Consider the following 21,271-nt stretch of genomic DNA (forward strand, 5'->3'; position numbering starts at 1 on the left):
TGGAGAACACATTAATGCCTTCAACACATTTTTCCAATGGTCGAGTCATTCGCACTGAAACTTTCTTAATTCTCCTTCAAGCTCTTCCTACAGGCTCTATCAAACGATTTTAAACTAAAGAGCCTAAATATTCTTTCCCAGGTCAAATCCTAAATGCAGTCCATTGCACACTGGTAAGATCTTGGATGGTTTGCAACTTTCAGCTCCCAAAATTATGTATTTGTCTATATGGACTTCCACAGTAAACTGAATAAATGCTGAGCACAGAAGCAGGATGTTAAGTCTTAAGTGTCCTTAATTATATGCAGGAAAATCTTTCTGTGCAAAAAAATGTACCATGTGGTGATTAGATGTGAAAATGTGTTTATACACTTACGTTTATGAAAAAGGAGTTAGCATGACACTTGTGTAAGTTCATCATTCATACAATCAGATGCCCAAACCAGAGGCACAAAACTACCAAACATCTACACAGGCATCAATGAGCACACAAAGCACACCCAGGCACCACCACCCATTCGAGTTCACCCCACACCACCAACTCCTGCAGCAAAGCCCACCCGTGCTGAACACGAGAGCTTTGTTCTCTCTCACACACAGCACACAGCCCGGTTAGCAAGGGAAAGATGGGCATTAAAAAAGCAACAATGGAGATGGCATTCGTTCACCCATGGCAGAAGGACCCGAGTCCAAGTGCTAGCAGGGAACATTCTTATTCTATATACAGGAGAGGAAGAGAAAGAGTCCCTTGTCATTGGAAATTCTCCATTCATCAGTGAACTCAAATGACAAGCTGGTATCAGGATCCGGAGGAGTCTATGAACAACTGGAAGAATCAGAGAGGGGGATCAGAGAATGAGCATCACACTTCACAGCTTCTGGAATTACATTCTCAACTCCAGATCAGGGCAGTCAGTAGCATGCAATCCAACCTACCATCTCTCCTAAACCAAGGGGTTGCTCAGTCAAGCATGAAACTCTTTCCTTCTCTGCTCCAGTGCTGTTTTCCTACCTTTCCTTAAACCCTTGTACTCATGCAAAAGGCAGAAAAGCCATTAAGATAGGCTATGACAGATTTCTTTAAAAAAAGGCCAATTCATTTCAGCCCATTTGGGGAATCCTATCATGATGGCCAGGTATATAGAATATTTTTCATGAGTGAAGAAATGAAATTGAGTGAAAGGAGGAAGATGGAGACATAAACAAGCATAAATATACTGAAAACAAAACCACAAAGTAACAGTATATGGAAAGGCAGGGTCACAAGAAGCAGGAGCCAAAATACACAGTAGAAGCATGCTGACTTCCATAGGTGCCTCCACAGTCTCCAGGGCAACCTGAGGTATGTGAGGACAAGTTACTGTGGGAGCTGCATCAAGGTGCATAGGAAGGACTGGGGCAAAGGCACCAAGAAAGTAAAACCATTTGCATACAACGGAGTCAGAAACTGGTCTATAAAGCTGTCTGGACTCATCCACCTCTGGGCTGGCTGCAGCCTGGCAGAGAACACTTCCCTCCAAACAGGCAGCACCAAATATGAGCTGGGCACTATTGCAGGAGGAGTACTGAGCCCACTCTGCCATGCACCATCCCCAACCACTGACAGGCTTGGTATTTCCACAGAAAATGACAAAGCTTCAGACCTGTGCCACTAGCCCCCACTGGAGAGGGGTTTTCCACACGGAAGTGCTCCCTCTGTCATGTCACTGGGAAGCTTCTAGTTATGTTTGTTCTTTACACTGCAATTACCTCCTCTTCCTCAAGGGAAACTAAGTACCCAACATAAAAGCATTCCTGGTTCCGGGCTGCTTCCCAAGTCCTGTTCAGGAACACGTACTCAGCTGCACAGGATAATCCCTTATTACTATGTTGAAGTGTGTCTGAAGTGACTGAACAGGAAAGGAAATGAGTTTCCTAATGGGAAAGCAAAGCTGTGTGATTTGAACCCTCTAGACTGGAAAATGCTGAAGTTGATTACACAAACAACAAAACTGCCTAAGAATTCATTTCCCTGCCAGTGATCCTGTGATACTCTCCTAGCCAGAAAGCAACTGAACCACTTTGAAGGTCTTCCAACTCACCTTGAACTCTGGGCCAAGAGAAAAGGGGCAACTTCAGACTTTGAGGAGCCCTACACAGAGGGGAATATCACCCCAGTACTGTGATTTATCTGGTGACTACAGGCATTGGTACAATTGCTGTAAACCTTGGGTTCAAGGTTTTCTCCCACATTCTTTATAGAGGCTTGTAGAGAAAAACAGCTGCCCCTCTGTTTCCGAGAGCTGCCTTGGCATTGCCTCATCCATACCATGGAATCTCAGAGGACAACGATGCTCCTGCCTCTGGATCCAATTCAAATGTCCAAAGGCTCTACCCACACCATGCACTCCATTCTCCTCCCATGGCCCAGGCAGGCCAAGTGCTGCCAAGGCTCCAACCCAAAACCAGAACACACTCCACCTGCACGGAGCAGTGTTTCAGGACTTACCTGGGAACACCAGGAGGAGCGCGATTAGGCCGAGAAGGAACCTGAGGTGGGGGCCCGAAGGGATCAGGAGAGGCACCTGGCCTGGAGGGCACGGGGGGGGCACCACCCAGCGTGGAGCCACCAGCAGGAGGTGGCCCAGGAGCCGGTCCGCGAGACCCAGGTCTGGCGGGGGGCACTGCAGGAGCTCTCCTCTGCGGCGTGGGGCTGGATGTGGGGGACCTGCCAAACAAACAAAGGCATTCAACTGCAGCAACAGCTCTGGGATCCCTAGGTCACCACAGGCACCACTCTGCCTTCAGGGTTTCTTCTCTTTAGCTTCACATGACTTTACACACCCACCCTTGGCTTTCAAGGACCACACCAGGCTGCTTTCAAAGCTACGCCAGCCCCATCCAACCCAAGGGTTTAGAACACCTTTAAAGATGTCCTAGGAGCCCGCCAGCAGAAACACCCAGGACTCTTCATCCACAGGAAGAAGAGAACACATCCCCCTGTGTCAGCGGGAGGCCCCAGCAAGGCACTGAAGAGGCGTCAGGCAGGTCTGCGGGGCTCTCCCCCTGAGCCTCTGGTACCTGCGTCCGGACGGTACGCTCTGCACCTGCAGCCAAGAGTCGTCCACCGGTGGGGGCATGGGGGTGCTGATGGTGCTGGTGTTGATGTCCCCGATGATGTTGAGGGCCTCTTTCAGGGCGTGGTACATGCGCAGCATTTCGTCGCGGCGCTGGGCCTGCTCCGCCGACTCCTCCATCAGCGTGTTCTGGTCGCCACACGAGTACAGGTTTGCCAGCAGCTCTGAGTGGATGAAGTCCTTGGTCTGTATGTAAGCACAGAGAGGGAATCAGTTTTCACCATCTTTCCCCAAAACACTCTATTCTGTCCCCACCTCTTCCTTCCAAGCTGCCTTCCATTTTCCTTCATTCTTTTCCTCCCTCCCTATTTTTCTCCTTTCTGCCTCTCCCATCTCCACTGACCACAGTGAGATAAGTACATTGTTTATCATGAGGTGCATGATTGTCTTCGGCATGAGGTCTCTGATGGTTTTGTTGACAATTGCCATGTAGGAATCCACCAGGTTCCTGATCGTTTCCACTTGTCTCTCCAGCTGAGGATCCATGGAGTGCATGAAACTATCTCCTCCATTCTCCTCTGCTTCACTGGCCTGCAGGAAAAAAAGGAGAAACATTGGTTCTTCAAATGTAACAAAATTGGCTTCTCATGACAGATTGGAGAAGAGCAGCAGGGAACAGGCAGGAAGCGCATGCAATAAATACAATTTATTTAAACCTACATTTTGAGCTGTGATTGTCAATGCACAACTCAGTTTGTACAGACTTCTCCAGCTCAGAACTGAGAAATTTTAGCAATAAAGCTGCTCCCTTAGTAGAAAGTTATTAAGAAAGGGTGAAAGGCAACAGGGACTCCTGACACATGTTCAGAGGTTATGGCTCTGGTGCATCTCAAAGCTGTATTATTACTTTTTAATGTTTACAGCTTCCTGAAAGGTTCTTCATTTGATCTGGGTTTTCCATGACCAGAGTCAGTTAAAACCAAGAATCATTCACCATAAATTAAGTCTCCCAGGCTCTCTGCCATCCTGCATCTTTGTCCTCATTATACAAATGAGAAAACAGATACAGAGAAGTGAAACAACTGCTCCTCTCAGGCTGACCACAAGTAGATGGAATAAACTAGAAAAGTTTCCTATCACTTCAACTGCAACTCCTGCATCATAAGTTATAATTATCTTTTATTTCACACCAAGCAGATGAATCTGCTCCTGTTTGCCTGAAGTATATTGTTTATTCTATAAGGTAAAACCTGGACTGTGCTGTTTGACAGCAAGCAATCTCCAAGGCTCCTCCATTTGGGATCAATTTCAAACCATTGAAGCATGAAAGAACTGCTGCCTTCCTCAATGCTTATTAAAAAAAAAAATCCATCCAAACTTGATTTTATAATGAAACATCTTTGTTTTAAACAGCCCTAGTCTGAACAATTTGCCATGTAGGAAATGGCTTCTCCTTTGTTTTGGGGCACAAAATATATGAGAAAGGGCAAATTGTTTTGTTCATTTGAGCTTTTGCTGAGAAGATCTTATATAATGAAGGAATGTAAGGTCTCAGTGTGAAACAAAGTAAAGGAAATGGATGTCAAACAGGACAACTTAAAAAAAAAGTGAGGGTAAGGAAAAAAAAAACCAAAAATAAGCTTGTGCCAAGATTCAGAAGTCATACAAAAAGGGAGGAATAAAAAGAAAAAAGGAAAACTCAAACCAAGAACAGAGACAGTGGGAATCCAACAGAGGGTACAGAGAGGGAGAAGAAGCAAATGCCTCTCAGGAAATTGTGACAAAAGGAGAAAAAAAATGAGAGAACTATCTGGTGAGAGCCCCAGGAGGCAACACAGGCAGAGGGGGTCAGACTTACTTTGTCCTTGTCCTGGCAGGTCAGTTTGAGCATACATGGAAAAAATTAAAACAAAAAGGGACAAAAAATAAAAAATAACTTAGTTGGTCTCAGAATTTGGAGAAGGTCCCATAATAGCACTGACAAGCAAAAGACCAATCCCACTAAAAATACATCAGTACCTCTATCACCCTGGAAGGGGAACAAGTGAACTGTTTAGCTAAACTGAAAAGTGGGATGCTCTGCAAAGGAAACATATTGTTAGCAACAAAGGACAACTTTCTTACCTGCAGGGGCCACTGCCATTCCTTACAGGGCTTTTGAGACAGGGACCAGGGTTCCCATGTCACTCCCCTCCACTTGCACAGCAACAGTTGGCCAGTGCCACTGTGCTTAAGAGGTCCAGACTGGTTCAAAGCTAGTCTGAAGTCATGTCACTGTTAAAGCCCAGTGCCTAATTCTCTTTTTAAAATCTCTTATCAGTTTGTTAGGAAATGCTTTAAGGCAAAGCCAGCAATATTCAAGTGTAACAGGACAGATGAATGCAATAAATCTATTATAAGCAACAAATACAAACAGAAAAGCAATTATCACTTTTCTAATAGGAAAACTATTTATAGCAGCTTCCTCTCACAGAGGAACAGGAAAGGCTTTGAACAGAAACAAATACCACAATTGTCTAGAAGATACTTTTAAAGCACAAAATAATGCTGACAATAATTGCTGTGGGACAAGGGGAAGGGAAGAGATAAGAGTTCTGCTACAGGAGCATATTAGAGTATCCACAAAGCAAAAGAATAATTCAAATAACATCCCTCCCTAATTAGTTGAAGGAAGGAAAGGGAGAACAACTGCTAAGTCAGGAAGCTCCTAATAAGGCTGTACAGAGTTACCAAAAAGGAATACTGCCTCTGCTCAGTGGTTACTATACCAGTTAGTAGTCACAGTAGTTAAATGTCACCCTTATATTGTGAATTTAACATCCACAAAATGAGACAGCTAGAGGGATTTATCAAGGCAGTCTTTTCCTACTTTATCTTCCCTTTGAAGCTGCCAGTTACTTTATCTCAAGCTTCTCTAATGGAAGCACCAGAAAGATTCTCAGCTCTGGAAAGACAAAACCTTCACAGACTTATTTTTAACACAAGAAGATGGAGCTATCCTTCTCAAGACACGTGCTGTGCTCCTCCTTATCCCATTACGATGGCTGTCACTTACCCCAACACGCTCTGGGTAGACTCCTGCACGAAGGAAGGAAGCCTTCCAGCTGTCCACCTCCTCCTGGGTCTCACAGGCCAGCTCCAGCTGCCGGTAGTCCTTGTAAACATTCCTGACAGGAAGACACATATTTTATTATTCTCTCTCTCAACTCAGAGATCTGCCCATATTTGACAAAGATATCAATGACTAGGGAATCCTCCTGTCATTTTGAGACAGAGACACTTGGTCCCTTGCTAGGAACCTCATGATGACTCTGCAAAAGGAAAGGTTTTTTTATCAAGTTTGACTGCTCTCAAATCAGTTGTATGTTTCAACAAGGAGTAAAAAATATTCCCTTTTCAATTCTGCTTGCTGCTGGATTCTTCCACCCCTCCCAGGTCCTATGGATTTCCCTAGTGACTCACAAAGAACACTGATTTATAAATACATATCCCAGCCACAGGCAGACTGAGGCAATCACACCAAAGGCTGAAGGGTTAAGTTCACACCACAAGCCATGCACTGGCAAACAAAAGGAAAATTATACATATATGTAAGATCAGAAGGAATGAAGTTAAGTCCTCCCATCTCCTTCAGACGTGGCTGTCCTGAAAGGACACTCACATCTTTCCTGGACAGCTATCCTAACACACTCATCCCTACTCTGTTACAAAAATCCTGTCCCCAGCTCCAGCAGCCTGCTGTGCTGAGATGGGAGCATACCTCTGTTCAGTGTTGAAGAGAGCAAAGATGTGCTTGCTGGACATGAAGCCCTTCTCCACATCTCGCAGCTTCAGGTTATCCACTGGTAACATGTACTTCTTCTCCTTCTCCTGAAAAGGGAATGAGGAGCAAGTCACTCCCTGCTCCAGGGGCACCTCTGCTCTGCCAGCATGGAGTACCAGCAACAGGGCCCCACGTCAACAGAGAGCCAGCCTCAGACCCAGGACCTCTGTTTCCTTGAGTCTGTGAGAGAAGGGGACAGCTGGAAACAAGAGTTTGTCCTCCCCAACTGCTTTTGTGATGTGCAAAGGCAAGCACAACCCCGTCCCATTAACTCTTCCAGGACCAGGCACCAGCACAGCAATGTCCAACTTCCCCAGATTGTGCTCAGCACTGTGATCACACTCTTCTTAGCAAAGAGGTCAATCCAGGTTCAGGAAAAGCCAGGGATGTAATAGAGAAGTTGGTTTGATACAGAAGTTAAGTGTCAATAAACCTTGATGTTAAATATTATGTTAAAGATCTGGTTTATATATATATACACACACACACATCTCAAATTTACCTCTTCAGAAAACTTGACTTGCTGATTTTGTTACTTCATGATATTACTGTCCTAGTCCTACACACTATTAGTTACTGTGAACTCTTCACCTTCATTAAAAAAAAAAAAATCAAAACTTGATCTTAGTTTCTGAATGCAAATGTAAGTGTTAAGTCAGAAGTTATAACCCCTGCTTAGTCTCAAATCTGGATCTACAGCAAATTAATAGAGCTGAATTTGGTTTAAGGCCCTCATTTGGAGCATCCTTTTCCAGCTGGGAATAATACCCCAGCACAACAGGAGAGGGAGCCCTCACACTGGTCTCCAAAAGCAGAATGCAGCTATCCAAGACTAAGCCAAACCCAGAGCATACTCCTATGTGCAAAGCAAGCACGTGAGACTGTCCCCTTGTGAGATCTTGTGTGTTTGTAGACTTTTCTTGGCTAGAAACAACATGATCACTCTTGGGGGAAGCAGGATGGAAAACAAAGATGGTCAGTGAGGAGAGATCCTGAAGAGCTGACCAGGAAGGGAAGGGCAGAGGAGCAGGTAAAAGTGACAAAGCTGCTGAACTCTAACACCCAGACAATTCCAAGTCCAGCCTAACATCCTCTTAAGCTTCAGCCAAATTGGCTTGAGTTTGCTAAGGATATCAGCACCTCACAGTACTGAGATATTCCAAACACAAAACCACACCAGTTCACTACAATTCATATGCAATGAGAATATCCCAAAAAACAGCATCTAGAAAACAGAAGAGATCTCTTGGGTTGCTGCCAGACTCCCTTTCAAAGATGCCAGGCCATGAAAACACGAGAATTCTTCCGAGCAAATTTCCCTGGACTTTCTAATACTGCTGATGAGTTTTAATTAGACGTGGGCAGGCATTTTTCTAATGGGATATCTGTCAGCCACATGCTGCTCTCAGAGCTACTCAGACTAATTCAGATTCTATGAGCCACAAAGAACTTGCAGTTTTCTGTTACTCTGGGTTATCATTATTCTGACTTAGGCTGAACTAGTGACCTGAAGAGAACAACACCAACTGCTGAGTCCCTGGCTGAGTCAGACCATCCTCTGCAGCCTCACTTAACTGGAACTCCCTGCATTCACTTCACAGTCTCTGGGCTAGTAAAAAAAAACCCACCAACCACCCTCTACACATTCCCCCCCAAAAAAACACCCCAAAAAACCCAGCAAAAAACAAAAATCATCAAAACAAAACAAACAACAACAAAAGAACCCCAAACAAACAAAAAACCCACAAACAAAAAAACCCAAACCACCAAAAAAAAAAACTCTCACAAAAAACCACTCAACAAAATAAAACAAAAACTGCTGATGTTAAAGATGTCTGAAGAAAACCTTCTGCATTAGGCTCACATAATTCCATACAAGTTCTGCAATGGTGTCATTCTTCAGGAAAAAATGTCAAAAAGTAAGGGAATTCCATGTCCCTGATATGGAAACAACATGCTCTTTGCCAGAGTTTCAACTTTCACCCCTTCCAAGCTCTCACATAAATGCTGCCACGTGATCAAGACAGCACTATCTCCACATGCTGATCTTGCCACAGACAACAGCAGACAAAATATCCGTGTGCCAGCACAACTTATCAGTCCTCGAGGTGGAGGCAGCAAGAGCAATCAAGTGGAGGACATGGGGACAAGGCAAGGAGCCCCCAAGCCAGGCAAGCTGCAAGGAGCCCCTGCTGCTCCCCATCTCCCCACACCTCCCCCTTCCCAGTCCCCCACTTCAGCCTTTCCAGCTTCTCAGTTTTCAACCCAGCCTGTTTTATATCAACAATCTGACTTCATTTCCTGAATGTAGAGACAGGAAAGTGTGGAATGAGCTGCCAAGGGCTGAGCCTCTCAAAACTCTGGCTGAGCACTCTGCCCATACGTTAGCAATCTGGCAGGGTGTGCTATGGCTGAGCAGCATCCTGGCCAAGAGGGGAAAAGGGCTTCTCTCTCTCTAGCTTTCCAGACTTGGAGTCAGGAGGAAGAGCCAGGACAGACAGAAATGGGAAAGTAGTTTGTGAAATCCTATATTTGAAGTCCTCAATATGATCCCAAGAGGCTTATGTTGCTCATATAGCGCTTCACCAATAAGGAGAAGGAAAAAAAAAATCGGGCATAGCTGTCCCTCAGCAGCAGAGTATGTGTTATATAAAATGTGTTGTTGGCTGTGAGCTCATCTGTAGAGCCATGAGGCCAAGGGGAAGTGTGGCAGAGGCCCCCAGACTGCACAAAACAGAAGATGCTGCTCAGTGTTGGTTTGGGAATATTGTAGGCACAGGGTAACCACCCCTCATCAGGGCTGCTGCTCCCCACAGGAGTCTCAGCCTGCATGGAGAGCTGCAGAAAGAGATGACTGCAAGCTCCTTGCAGAGGCAGGAAAAGTGCCAGAGGATTACTCCCCCACCCCCAGCACACTGCAGAATACAGCCATATGGCTCTGTACTTTGCATCTACCAAGGAAAGAAAATACACATGGCCAGGAAACCAACCAGGATCCATGAGCCATTCCAGCTGTGGGGTGGCAAGCACAATAACTGCAGGAAAAAAGTGATGCTGCAGTTGCAGGCTGATGTTCCAATGCCCTTTATTGCTGCTACACATCTCCTTATGGTGGCTAAATCCTAGAGATGGGTTTTGGCCAGATATAGCAACAATCTGCACTATCACCTGAATTATTTGTTGCTAAACTGTAGGTAATAAGCTACCAGAAGTTCACAGAATTCAGCAGGCAGCAAGCCAGCCTGACTCCAAGCATTCCCCTCCATTCACCTGGAGTGCCTCAGCAGCAAAGTAGATTTTCCTGCTCTTGGATACACGCAAAATGAAGCTGACAGATGCATGTGTGGGCTCCCTAAGGTTGGAAATTGGCACTCACAGCAAAAGAAAGTAATTGGCAGAATTACCAGATCTCAGTTTGCATTTGGAGCATAAATAAACTAATTAAAGGTTTCCCTGTAGCTGTTATGACAAACACCTTCTTCTGCACAGAGACAAGGGTCTGTGCATGTGGGAGAAGACATTGCCATTGTTTTAATTGGGGGCTGTGTGAAATTAGGAGAAATTCATCTTGCTTTAAACCTCTTAATCTCCTTTCTGTCCTGTAAGATGTAAAGTATTACAGGTAAACAAACCTGCCCCAGAGATGCCTGGAGTTTCAGCAAAATTGTTTCTGTTAAACACATGCACAGCATTTTGGGAATTCCAGTAATAAAATTCTACTCCAATGGAGAAACATTAACATCATAATTTATAATAAACACACTGCATGAATACATGCACACTAAAAGATTATTAGGAAAAAGCCTCTGAAAAACAGTTTGGAATATTTGAAAGCAAGTGAGGTGAGCTTTTCAAGCTGAACCAACCACTCCACTCCCCCAAACAAGATGTTACCAACTGCTTTCTGCTTCTTGTCTTAGCAAGTAAAGGATGTGAGATGTGATTCCTCCAGGAAGCCCTGGTCATCCCACTACATACACACATCTTGAGACCATCTTTCCCAGACAGAGCCCACCTGTGTCACTTTTGCCCTCAGAGCATAATTTATAGGAATGATTCCTCCCCCAAGCTGCAGAGCAGCTGTAATGGCTTGTTTACATCAGAAAGCTGCCTTGGTTTAAGTTTAACTTAAACAACACATCCTAAGATTTTAAGCTGATTTAGTTCAAAAGCTCTGTAGACACTAGACCTGGACTCATGATTAATCACAACCATTACTGTTGGCTTAGTAAGCATGGCAGTGGTAATTAACTCACCTCCACGAAAGTAAAGATTTTTATTCACATCAGCTGAAATAACGAGCAGATTTAAACCTGCAGCCAACTGCAACCCTAGGAAGCCATCAGGGGGTTTATGAGGAAGCACAGGTAGAAACCTGAGTTGCTTGAGAGAGACTATAGTGCCCAAAACTTGACTGTCACTACCCCTCTGATGTCACAGCAATGCCCACCAGCCTTCACAAAGGACAACCCAGCACTTCTCCCTCCCCCTGTCCTTGTGCCAGGGCAGGGATGAACCATCCCAGAGTATCTGACTTGCTTTAGTAAGGTAAAGCACAACACACACAGACACACACCAAGTGTTTCACAGCCCTGAGAGAGGGTAGGTTACACCTCCCCAGTGCCAAGATGGGAGTTCAAAGTGTTCACATTTTTGGTCTTAACAAATCTTCACCATCCACACCAGGAGAAGGAGTCCTGGAAGGAAGACACATGAATGAAGCCCTCTTTATCCCTGCAGCACAGGGAGAGGGAGCAAATCGTGTGGGCAGGGACTAACATCTGGAATCACTAGAGGAGAGCCAGGCGTCACAGAAAGCGACAGCATTCCTCAAGTTTCCATGCAGGGTAGGGAACCTTCCTTTCCCCCGCGCAACCCCATCCGTCAGCCGCTCACTTCCTGCCAAACTCTGCCTTCCCAGCAGCCAGCAAGCTCCTCCCTCGAGTCTAGTTAGCTTTCCACTGCCACGTCAAGTGAGGCAGAAGGACAGAAGGGAAGCAAGAAGGGAGGGAGCAAAAACCAGAAGAGGGAGGGAGGCTCAGCAATGCCAGGGCGTAGTGGGGGGAGAGAAAGAAGGGATGTGGATTGCTCCTGCAGCAGCCAGAGGTGAGCTGCAAGGGCAGCTGGCCAAGGTTGCCTTCTGCAACCCTGTCCAAGGACCTTCTGGAGGGCTTGGAAGCAAAGGCTGGTTCTGTTGGAGCTTCGCTCTGGACCTGGTGATCTTCAGGACAGGAGATGAGGGTGCATGGGGCCTGAGGATCCTCCCACACAGCTCCATGGGGAAGAAAAGGAGTTGAATGAAGCAACAAGTTCTGCACACCTGGGTGACAGCCAAGACTTCACAGCATTGCCTCCTCAAACTGCAGTAATCGATTTTTTTTTTCTCTTTCTAAAAAGGTGCAGCATCTCCCAGGTGGAATCCAGGTACCAGCCTGACACCAGCACTGGAAGAGGAAGGCGCTTGGAGACTTGCTCCAAATTGGAAACATGCAGGGAGCAGCAACATTTCTTCTCCCCCAGCTGCCAGAGGAGGATGTTTTTCCAATCAGGACTTGGACTTTCGTTCACCCCATCTCTGCCCCGCACAACCCCATCCCAAAAGCAGGGAGGGGAGAGGACTAATGAGCTGCTGATTGCCGGAGAGCAGATCGCAGAGGCTCCACTCCGTCTGCCCAGTGTTCAGACTACCTGTTCAGGACTACGAGATTGTACAGTAGTCTGCACATTGGTTAGGCTGTGCTGGGATACACCACACCCTGCCAGTGCTGCACGGGGACGGCAACACCTGCACGGCAGAGGGACTTGCTTGGGGAGGGTGGGCTCTGGGGATGGCTGCATGCAGAGGTCACTCCTATCTCAGCCTGGGAGGGTCTAACCCTTGGGAGCCATGCCTGATCATCACTTCTACCTGCCTGCTCACCAGCCTGCTCACAACCCTCTCATTTCTGCTCTGTCTCTCTCATTCCATTCTTATTTCTTTCAGTTTCATGTGCTTGTCCCACGGTAGCTGTGTTCAGGATGGCTCGTGTTTCACATGCTAAGCTTTGCAAATGCAGAAATAAATACACAGGCCTGTCAGAGTCACAACTGAGGTGTGCTTTGCTACCTGAGAAGGCAGGTTCAAGCACAGAAAGGTGACTGGAGAAAGGGGAGTTCATACTGTAAAGAATATAGGTCATAATACAAAGAAAAACCTACAAGGGATTCAAAGTTGGAGGTTTGGATGCTCTGGATGTTGTGTTTGCTTTGATGTTTGTCTGCCAGAGGAAGAAGAGGAAATGAGTGAAAGCATAAATGAGAACTGATAAAAACTGAGTAAGATTATGAGAAAACATACACTTGTGAAAAAAGATAAGTGCATGAATGAAAAGGCTCCACAGAGAATGTAAAGAACATGAACATTTTCCAGAGAGCAGCATGAGAGCAGGAGAGGAACCACCTTAAAGTAGACCTGCTCTTATGCTCTTTAAAACAAGCTGGATGCAAAAACTTGACTGTAGCCAACTCATCCCAGCAAACTTCTGATGACTGGGGGTATTTGAGTAAAGAAAAAGGATTTCTACCACCTGATCAGGGCCTCAAGGACATGGACTGGGGAGTGGAAGGGGGCAGAGAAGAGGGAAGTGCATGTGTACAGTGGGGGGAGTCTCTACTGATCCATGTGTTTATTTGTAAACAGGAACTGGGTAAGAGACACTGACAGGTACAGAATACACAGCTATTTAGTGCCTGTCACTTCCCCAGGACAGGAATACGTTTCAAGCAAAAGAGAAGGCATGAAGACAGAGAAGAAGCTCAACAAAAACTGATGCATCAGGAATCAACATGATCTGTAAGGAATATAAAGCACCTGCATGCACCTAAAGTACCTGAAACTGCAGCCATCCCTCCTTGTTAACACAGGTCTGAAATGCAGTGACATTGCATGCAACATGTGAATATCTCAAAGCCAATAAGGTCATTCTTCTAATGTAGCCACCCATTCACACAAGACCCAAATTTCTAGTACATGATTTACCTGAATAAGGACAAAAGGTTCCATCTGAACTGCACATTCACACAAATTCCCAAAGGAAGCAGCAGATATATCCATCCACCCAGCTGTGCAAACACTCCAGCACACAGTGGCACACAGGCACTCCAGAAGGAACAGCTACCCTGCAGAGCAGGGTGTGAGCTTCACTGGCAGGAACCACAGAGCACAGTGCTGATTCCATCCTGCCTACAAGGTCCCTGTCACCAGCAGCTCTCTCCAAGCTCACAGACCATCTTTTCCAGCAGGCAGGAAAGTCCTGCAGAGTCATAGGCACTGTGCATTTCATAAGGGATCTGGGCAGGAGGAGTATTCAAATCAAATTCTTGTATCTTGTCCACTGTGGTGCTTGCTGAGCAGCCAGTGTGCTCTGGTGCTGTGCTGCTGCTCCACTGGGATGCTATGGCCTCCCTGAGCAAGGAAACCTCACTCTGTACTGCCTGCAGCCAGAGCAGGCTCCTCCCCACCTCTCCTTCCCACTGCTGCCTGCAGCATGATCCCACAGGGCTCAGGAGATGCAGGTACCTCAGGAGGGTCGCCAGGGCCTGGGAGGCCAAGCTTTCTGTGGGGCCACTCTCCATGGGGCCAGTGTTTGACTTATTGAAAGGAGACAGGAAGAAAAACAGAGAGCCCAGAGCACACACACATGCTCTTGGCAGCAAGGCAGAGTGGGGAGCCAACTTTCCACCCCCGCTTGGCCCACTCTTTCCTTCCCCTCCCATTCCCCAGCACACTCCTTCAGGCCCCTCCAGAGCATCAACAGCCATATATCCCTGCTAACATGTAATGCTGGGCCCTTTAAGACATTTTAAGCTTCAGTTCCTTTCTTCAGAGGCAGAGAAAAAAACAAGCCAGTGCTGCGGAAAGACTGGTATTTCACTAATGGGGTCCAGATGTCTTCATTCCACAGACACTGGGTCCTGGCTTGTGGGACAGGGCAGGGAGAGGCAGTGTCCCCAGTCCTCCTGGCCCCAGAGGTGCTGGCCTAGCCTTCACCCTCACCCCACCACACACCATTCACCCTGCTCCTTCCCCCACCAGCACCCACAGCTCTGCCACCAGCACTTCCATCCACAAAAGGCAGATTCAGCTTTCTCCTTGTTCCCTCTGGAAAGCAGCCAGAGCACAGGGGAACTAGGACAAGAGAGCCCACAAAACTGCAGGGTGGGGCAGACACAGCCTCCCCCTTCCTTCCAGAGCTGAAGCAAAGAAAGACCATGGTGTAGAACCTCTCAAAATACATGAGACTGTTTCAGGACCTGAAGAGCACGTGAGTTCTCCTGAACTGGTGAAGGAGGAGAGCTCTGTAACAGACATGTAAAAATCCCCTGTCTGATGTGGGAACATGCACTGTGAGCAGCTCTCGCACGTTGAGTCAGCTTCATGGAGCACTGAGGTTTGGGATGGGAATCCCCATGCTCAAAGCTCTCCCAGCTGCCCATCAAATGCACCAACTTTTAGCCTGATTCAATATTTGAGTCCGGGCAGACGTTGCTTCCTTTCTCCCTCACAACAGCCAGTGATCAAGGAGTTGAACTTGGGGAGGAAGCAAATAAAACACACACTTCCCTTTCCCCCCTGCTCCCACTCAGTTGAAAACAAAGGCTCCTTTCTCAGAGGCAGCTCAGACCTCATTGGTGCTGGTTCTCTGTGTTTAAGGGACAGGGGCTGGCAGGGAACTGTTTTCATTAGGCAGCTCTGCAGAAGGGAAATGGTGCAGACCTCCAGTTGCTATCAACCCCCAAGGCTGCCCTCCCTCAGGAGGGGAGGGAGGTCCAATCCCCATCCCAGGCAACTGGAATCTATCAACAGTTTATACATCCCCACTGCAGCCCGCCCTCCCTCCCACTCCCTGGGGGAAGAGCAGGGAATTCTGATCATCTCTGTAATACAGATGTAGCAGCTGGCTTTGATTAAACTACTTGATGTTTATAACCACTCGACCTGCATATGAAGCCCAGAGGAGAGGGAAGCCTCCCCAGGCAACTCTGAACACAAAGGGCAGGGGTCTTACAGCAGAGACACACTGATTTAGAGAAAGCCATTTCAATGCCTGGTTCTTTAATTAGGAAATTGCTGCCTGCTCATCCATAGCAGCACAGCAGTCATCTCCATACAGAAAGCAATATTTAGAGGCTGATTCATCACTGTATTTGTCATCATTTCTACCTGCTGAGAAGGAAACAGGCCCACTGATAGCAACTAGACAAGAATCCAGTCCTGGCTGCAGCTCCCAGACACAATAGTGAGTGCCTCAGAACACCTGAGGGACACAAACCACAGTAAGAGGCAGAGAAGTTTCTTCATTTGCAATCAGAAACCCTAATCAACTTGGAGCTTACAACTACATACCAGACATTTTTCATCTCCCAGCACATTGAGGGGACTAAACCTTTCAATCACATCCTTACTAGAACCATCCAGCTATTCTTTCTATTTTCAAAGTAATCAAAAGGGACAATTATCTACCTTTGTCTTGCATAGGAAGCAAGATGCTGTTGACAGTGATTTCAGCTGGAACGATTCTGTCTGCTTATAACAATTCCCACTGAAGCAGAAACACATCACAGCATGTTGCCAGAATTGCTAATATTCAAGATTATCAAGCAACTCTACAGAGTAGGTCCATGTTCCCATCAGTGATATTCCACACACCACTGTACTTCTGATCAGCAGAACTCTGACCATTTACAACTCAACTTTAAATATAACATTTAAAATATGTTATATTTATATTGGCATGCTCAATACAGAATCAGTAAAAAGACATTCCTACTTTGCATGTTTAAGAGCTGGACCTGGGAGAGATTAACTAATTTACTTGAAGTCAGAAGGAGCCAGCACCTGAGCTAGAGCTTCAGGTCCACAGCTCCTGTCACTTTGCTCTGAGTGAGCTTTTTTCTTGGAACCAGGAGATGCATGAAATCACTGCCACGTGCCTTCAGAAAACTCACTGCTGCCCCACAAATGCCTAAAAGTCCAAATCTTGGAACTAACCCATCACACCCTTGATGATCACAGCTGCCACAGCAAAACGAATAAAGGTCAAATTCATTCCAAATGCCTGTCAACTTCCCACTAAGCCAGAACTTCACGCATAAATATTACTCCTTGTGCGTCAAACAAGCCACATTCACATCAATTCTGAAATGCTCAGCAGTACTGAGGCCATGGGGAGCCTGGCCCAAGGACAGTTTCAGCTTGTGACAAGCTGCAGACAGCACTCAGAAGATACAGCTCTAATATCCAGTGACCTGAAGTGCTGGTCCTCATCAGATGCCTGAGACTCAAGCAGCAGAGTTGAGCTACTCACCTCATCATCCTTGTACCAGGAGAGGTTCTCCGCTGTCAGGACAAACCAATACTCCTTGGAGCCACCCTTCATGATCCCAATGTTGTTGATGGTGAGCCAGCCTTTCCGGATCACCTGAGGGGGTGGAAGCAGTGAGCATTAACAAGGACAATCATTCCTGGCCTCAGGTGACAGAGGAGGGATCCAAGGGTATCCCTACATGCAAAGCAGTATGGAAAGACAAGGAACATGGTGCTCTCTGCTGCTGCCAGAAGAGCCCCACTTTCAACTGGCCAGAGGAGGTCCTTGCCCCAAAAGGGCCAGGAATAGCAAAAAAAAGGAGGCAGGAAGGAACCTGGCAGTGCTGTGCATTCTACCCTCTGCCAAGAGGAAAGAGATACAGAAAGAACTACATTAGGAGTGCCTTCGACACTGGCACAACCTACAAGCACCAAATCACAGCAAAACACCCAGAAAAGGCCACACCTAGAGAAAACCAGGACACCAGCACACCTTTGTGCATGTGTGGAGTGCTTCACTCAACTCAGGGTAGGGGGAACTAGTTCAGGACACAGCCAAGCACCCCAGAAAGAACTGAGTTTAGTGAAAGAAGTCACTAAGGATAACAGAACAAAATGGTGCATCTGGAATTAGTACCCTGGACTTCAGCATACCCAGGTATTTGGGCAGTCATATCAACCTTGGGCAAGACAAGTTCCTAGAAGTTTAGTCTGTAAAGAAGCCAGGCTATTACTCTCCAGGGGACTCCTATTCACTAAGTGCTAGTTTAGAACTCCACACGTGCCATAATCAAATGCAGGTATGCATCAGCTTAAGGGCATTAGCTTTTACTATCACTGCACTACTCACACCCAGAAACATCTGCATGCATTATTTGCACTGTGTTGTATAGATATACTTGCTGAAAACTTCCTGGCATGGAAAAACCACGAGACTGCACTGTCTCTCTGCTGGTTGCATTGTGTGAGCAACCTACCCAGTTGGCCTACCTGGTTACCTGCCCCGGAGGTACAGGATCATTTAATTGGCAATTTGCTCTGTAAAGGCAAACTAAGGAGCCTCAGATGTTCAGCTCCTGCCTTTCAAGCTCTAACTAGTCCTACTCTCCATGTGGACAGGAGGGGGCAGTGGAACAGAACTACACATCCTTGGATTGCTGCTTTTTATCTCCACCCACTCGAAAGATGTACCCGCAGTTCTGAATTCTTCCTCAACATACTACCTTTCCACCTCATTTCTGCTTCATCTGTGTCTAATGCCAGCTGCCCTCCTTTCCCCATTCGGCAGCAGAGGGAATAATGTGTTTATGCCCTGGTTTTGCCTTCCCAGATGCAACATTAATGTTCATTAGCACACCCTGCTGAGTGGCCTTCTACTCACCAGGATCTCATCCTGCAAAGGGGAACCATAGCAACAGCAGCAGAGCAGAGAGCAGGAGAGGAGCAAAGAGAGGAGAGATTATTACCAGGAAAGCTGGAGCAGGATAAGAGAGGCTCAAAAACAAAATAAAATAAATTGGAAGCTGGTACCAAATCTTTAACCCCAGGTGTTAACACAAGCAACCCCCATCCCAAAATAAATCTGCTAATGGGAAAGCAAAAGCACTTTACAGGTGGATCCAGAGTCTGCCCTTTGCACTCTTCTACGCTCAGCTCTACTGTGGGGACTGCAGAGGATGGGATTCCCTACAGCTGCTCCAAAATGGCTGGCTGGCCAGCCCAGCCTGCTGAGAACACCTGCCTGCCAACAATGTGAAACACTCTGCAATGCCATGTCCAGGGAGAGGGGGCCAACATTCTGTTATGGAGAGGATGGATGTCAGCACTGAATGTCTTTTTAAAAGACTAAGCAAAAGCATTTGCTTCCATTCTCTATGAAGCTGCTTTTAAGGTTTTGTTTCCAAGATCTTCTAGCCAAGATAGCCTTGCAATGTCCCCAGCAAATCTGGGACTAAGTTGTTGACAAAGTGTCATTAGTATCTTTTTAATTCTGTGTACACTCTTTACAGTTCCTGGAGGATTAAAGGAAGTCCTCCCCTCCACTGCTGTATTCTCCCATGGGTGTGTTCTGATACACACCCACTGCAACCATGGCTATCATCACCCTCTATCTCCCTATACAGAGATTTATACACTTCCAGTGAAGTTTTTCAGAAAAAGAGTCCATGAACTCTCTTGAAATCTCTTTTCAGAAAGTAGATACCATTCATGGGAAAGACAACTAGAAAGGATAATTCTGTAACAGATCAGACCTAGTGTTCTGTACCTCTCACCTTGGCAGGAGAGTTGGCACAGTTAGTGAAGGGGCTGAACAAACAGGAATTTACAGAACATTAATTAATAGGGATTTCTACCAGAAAAGCAAGACCAGATCTTGATTATCAAGCTGCCATTGCCCTCCATTGCTGCCAGATGCTCAGTTCTTCCTGACTGCATGTAGCCTAAACCACTATGCTCCAGTTAACAGTTTGATGAATTAAAAAAAAGGCAACACAACAAAACAACTTAGAGCAGTGCTGCATCCAGCCCAGCACTTGTCCACCTGGTAGCTTCCAGGTAGCAAACATGTCCTCCTTGCAGCAGTGAAGGAGATGGAACTTGGCCTACCTGGTTACCAGCTGCCTTCTTCTTGCTCATCTGGCTGCTCCTCTGCTGAGCACTGAAAACAACAGCAGAGACATTCAAAACTTCTAAGGCTCTTCTTGATCACCTGAATCCTCCTCCCTTTGGATAGCTGCTGCAGTCACTTGGGGCCCCCCACCACTGGCTTCCAAGCCTTAATAACCCAATCTTGTGCCATCTTCTCTCTCAGCCTGGACTACTCATCTTCTCACTCCCACATGAACCTCATTTGGGTCACTAACCCTCCACAGCTGCTGGGGTTTTTTGTTCTGGAACAAATCTAATACTGTAACACTCCCTTCCATGCATCTCCATTGTCACCCCAGCCTTCAATCCAGAGCCACTGAAAAAACAAGCAATACTGAGAGCTGCACCATTCTTGGGACAATAGCATCTGCACCAGGGCCTCTGCACCCCCTTCACTGGAGCAGCTACAGGACAGAGCCACAGGAAACAAACATGGAGAAGAGGAGGCAGTAGGAGGTGGGTGCTTACTTGGCAAAGCCAATGAAATCCTCGTGGTTTGTGTTCATGTAAGCCAGCTCAATGTCTATTAGAAGCATGACCTGCCAAAGAGAGGCACAGACAGGAGGTCAGTGACTGACACTGCTAATGGGGCACACAGAGCCCTGGACATTGTTCATCAGATCCCCTCTGCAGCCAGACACCCCTTGGCTCAGGCCCAACTCAGACATCTTCAAAAGGTGTCCCCCACCCAATTTCCCCCCTGACACACACTCCTGACCCCCACCTGATCCTTGGTCCTGCCTTCCCTCTCGCGGATGTGGGTGGTGACGATCCTCTCCATCTCCTCACGCAGGTGAGGGTACTGGCTGAGCTGCAGGAGAGAGGAAACACGTGCACATGGGAAAGGGAGGTAAAAAGGGGGCTGCAGCCCCCCACATGTACACATGCACACATACACCTTGCTACCAGATATTCTCAAGGGAAGTTCTAGAAAGCTGGACTTGCAGACAGATTTTTCCAAGTTCCTGGAGGTCTGTTGCAGGCAAAGTTAATTTCTGCTTGCTCTGGGCTTTAGAGAAAAGCCCTTTTCAGTCTTGCAGCAACCCTCTGTCTCACCAGAGACCTGTTCCAAACTCACCACATTCTTCCTATCAGGAGGCTTTTGGCAAACCCCAGATATAAGTGCACTGCTCCTTGCTTGTTGGGTTTTTCCAATAAAATGAGTAGTTTCAGCATCTCACTGAAGTAGGCCAAGCAGGTGAATGGCCTGTTCTTACAACCTGTTAAGTCCTCTAGGAAGTGAAGTGGATTTCAGTCCCTGTTTGCTGAGGGACTAAATGAAAGCCCCTGTCTCTCACCAACATCTGCAAGCAGAGACACAGGATCTGAGCAGCTCAAGGCTTCATGTCTCCAAGAGACACTGATCTCTGGGCATCCAGCTGCTTCTACCTGTGCTGG

The 21,271-nt window shown here is 46.7% G+C and overlaps 1 protein-coding gene and 1 long non-coding RNA gene across 24 annotated transcripts in view; one reads left to right on the forward strand and one right to left on the reverse strand.

Annotated features, from left to right (window-relative positions):
- The window catches only part of DNM1 (dynamin 1), a 65,270-nt gene that overhangs the window by 6,624 nt on the left and 37,375 nt on the right, over positions 1 to 21,271 (reverse strand). For 9 of the 22 annotated variants that reach the window (XM_064393240.1, XM_064393236.1, XM_064393246.1 and 6 more), the window contains exons 11-21: positions 20,598 to 20,684; positions 20,342 to 20,412; positions 19,832 to 19,883; positions 18,606 to 18,617; positions 17,226 to 17,339; positions 6,817 to 6,926; positions 6,112 to 6,223; positions 4,915 to 4,926; positions 3,477 to 3,647; positions 3,061 to 3,302; positions 2,489 to 2,707 (exon numbers count right to left, since the gene is read on the reverse strand). In XM_064393240.1, the coding sequence (XP_064249310.1) occupies positions 2,489 to 2,707; positions 3,061 to 3,302; positions 3,477 to 3,647; positions 4,915 to 4,926; positions 6,112 to 6,223; positions 6,817 to 6,926; positions 17,226 to 17,339; positions 18,606 to 18,617; positions 19,832 to 19,883; positions 20,342 to 20,412; positions 20,598 to 20,684 (1,202 nt within the window). Of the gene's footprint in view, positions 1 to 668; positions 827 to 2,488; positions 2,708 to 3,060; positions 3,303 to 3,476; positions 3,648 to 4,914; positions 4,927 to 6,111; positions 6,224 to 6,816; positions 6,927 to 17,225; positions 17,340 to 18,605; positions 18,618 to 19,831; positions 19,884 to 20,341; positions 20,413 to 20,597; positions 20,685 to 21,271 lie in introns of all 22 variants that reach the window. The other 13 variants (XR_010348922.1, XR_010348925.1, XR_010348923.1 and 10 more) reach the window with 4 other exon arrangements.
- Positions 11,375 to 12,966, forward strand: LOC135282961 (uncharacterized). 2 transcript variants are annotated; one of them, XR_010348932.1, is made up of 3 exons: positions 11,375 to 11,481; positions 11,566 to 11,985; positions 12,277 to 12,966. It is a non-coding gene; the product is annotated as an uncharacterized LOC135282961 (long non-coding RNA). The 2 variants fall into 2 exon arrangements; XR_010348931.1 differs by having other exon boundaries at positions 11,566 to 11,726.

Source organism: Passer domesticus, chromosome 18 (genome assembly GCF_036417665.1).
Source record: "Passer domesticus isolate bPasDom1 chromosome 18, bPasDom1.hap1, whole genome shotgun sequence".
Lineage (NCBI taxonomy): Eukaryota > Metazoa > Chordata > Aves > Passeriformes > Passeridae > Passer > Passer domesticus.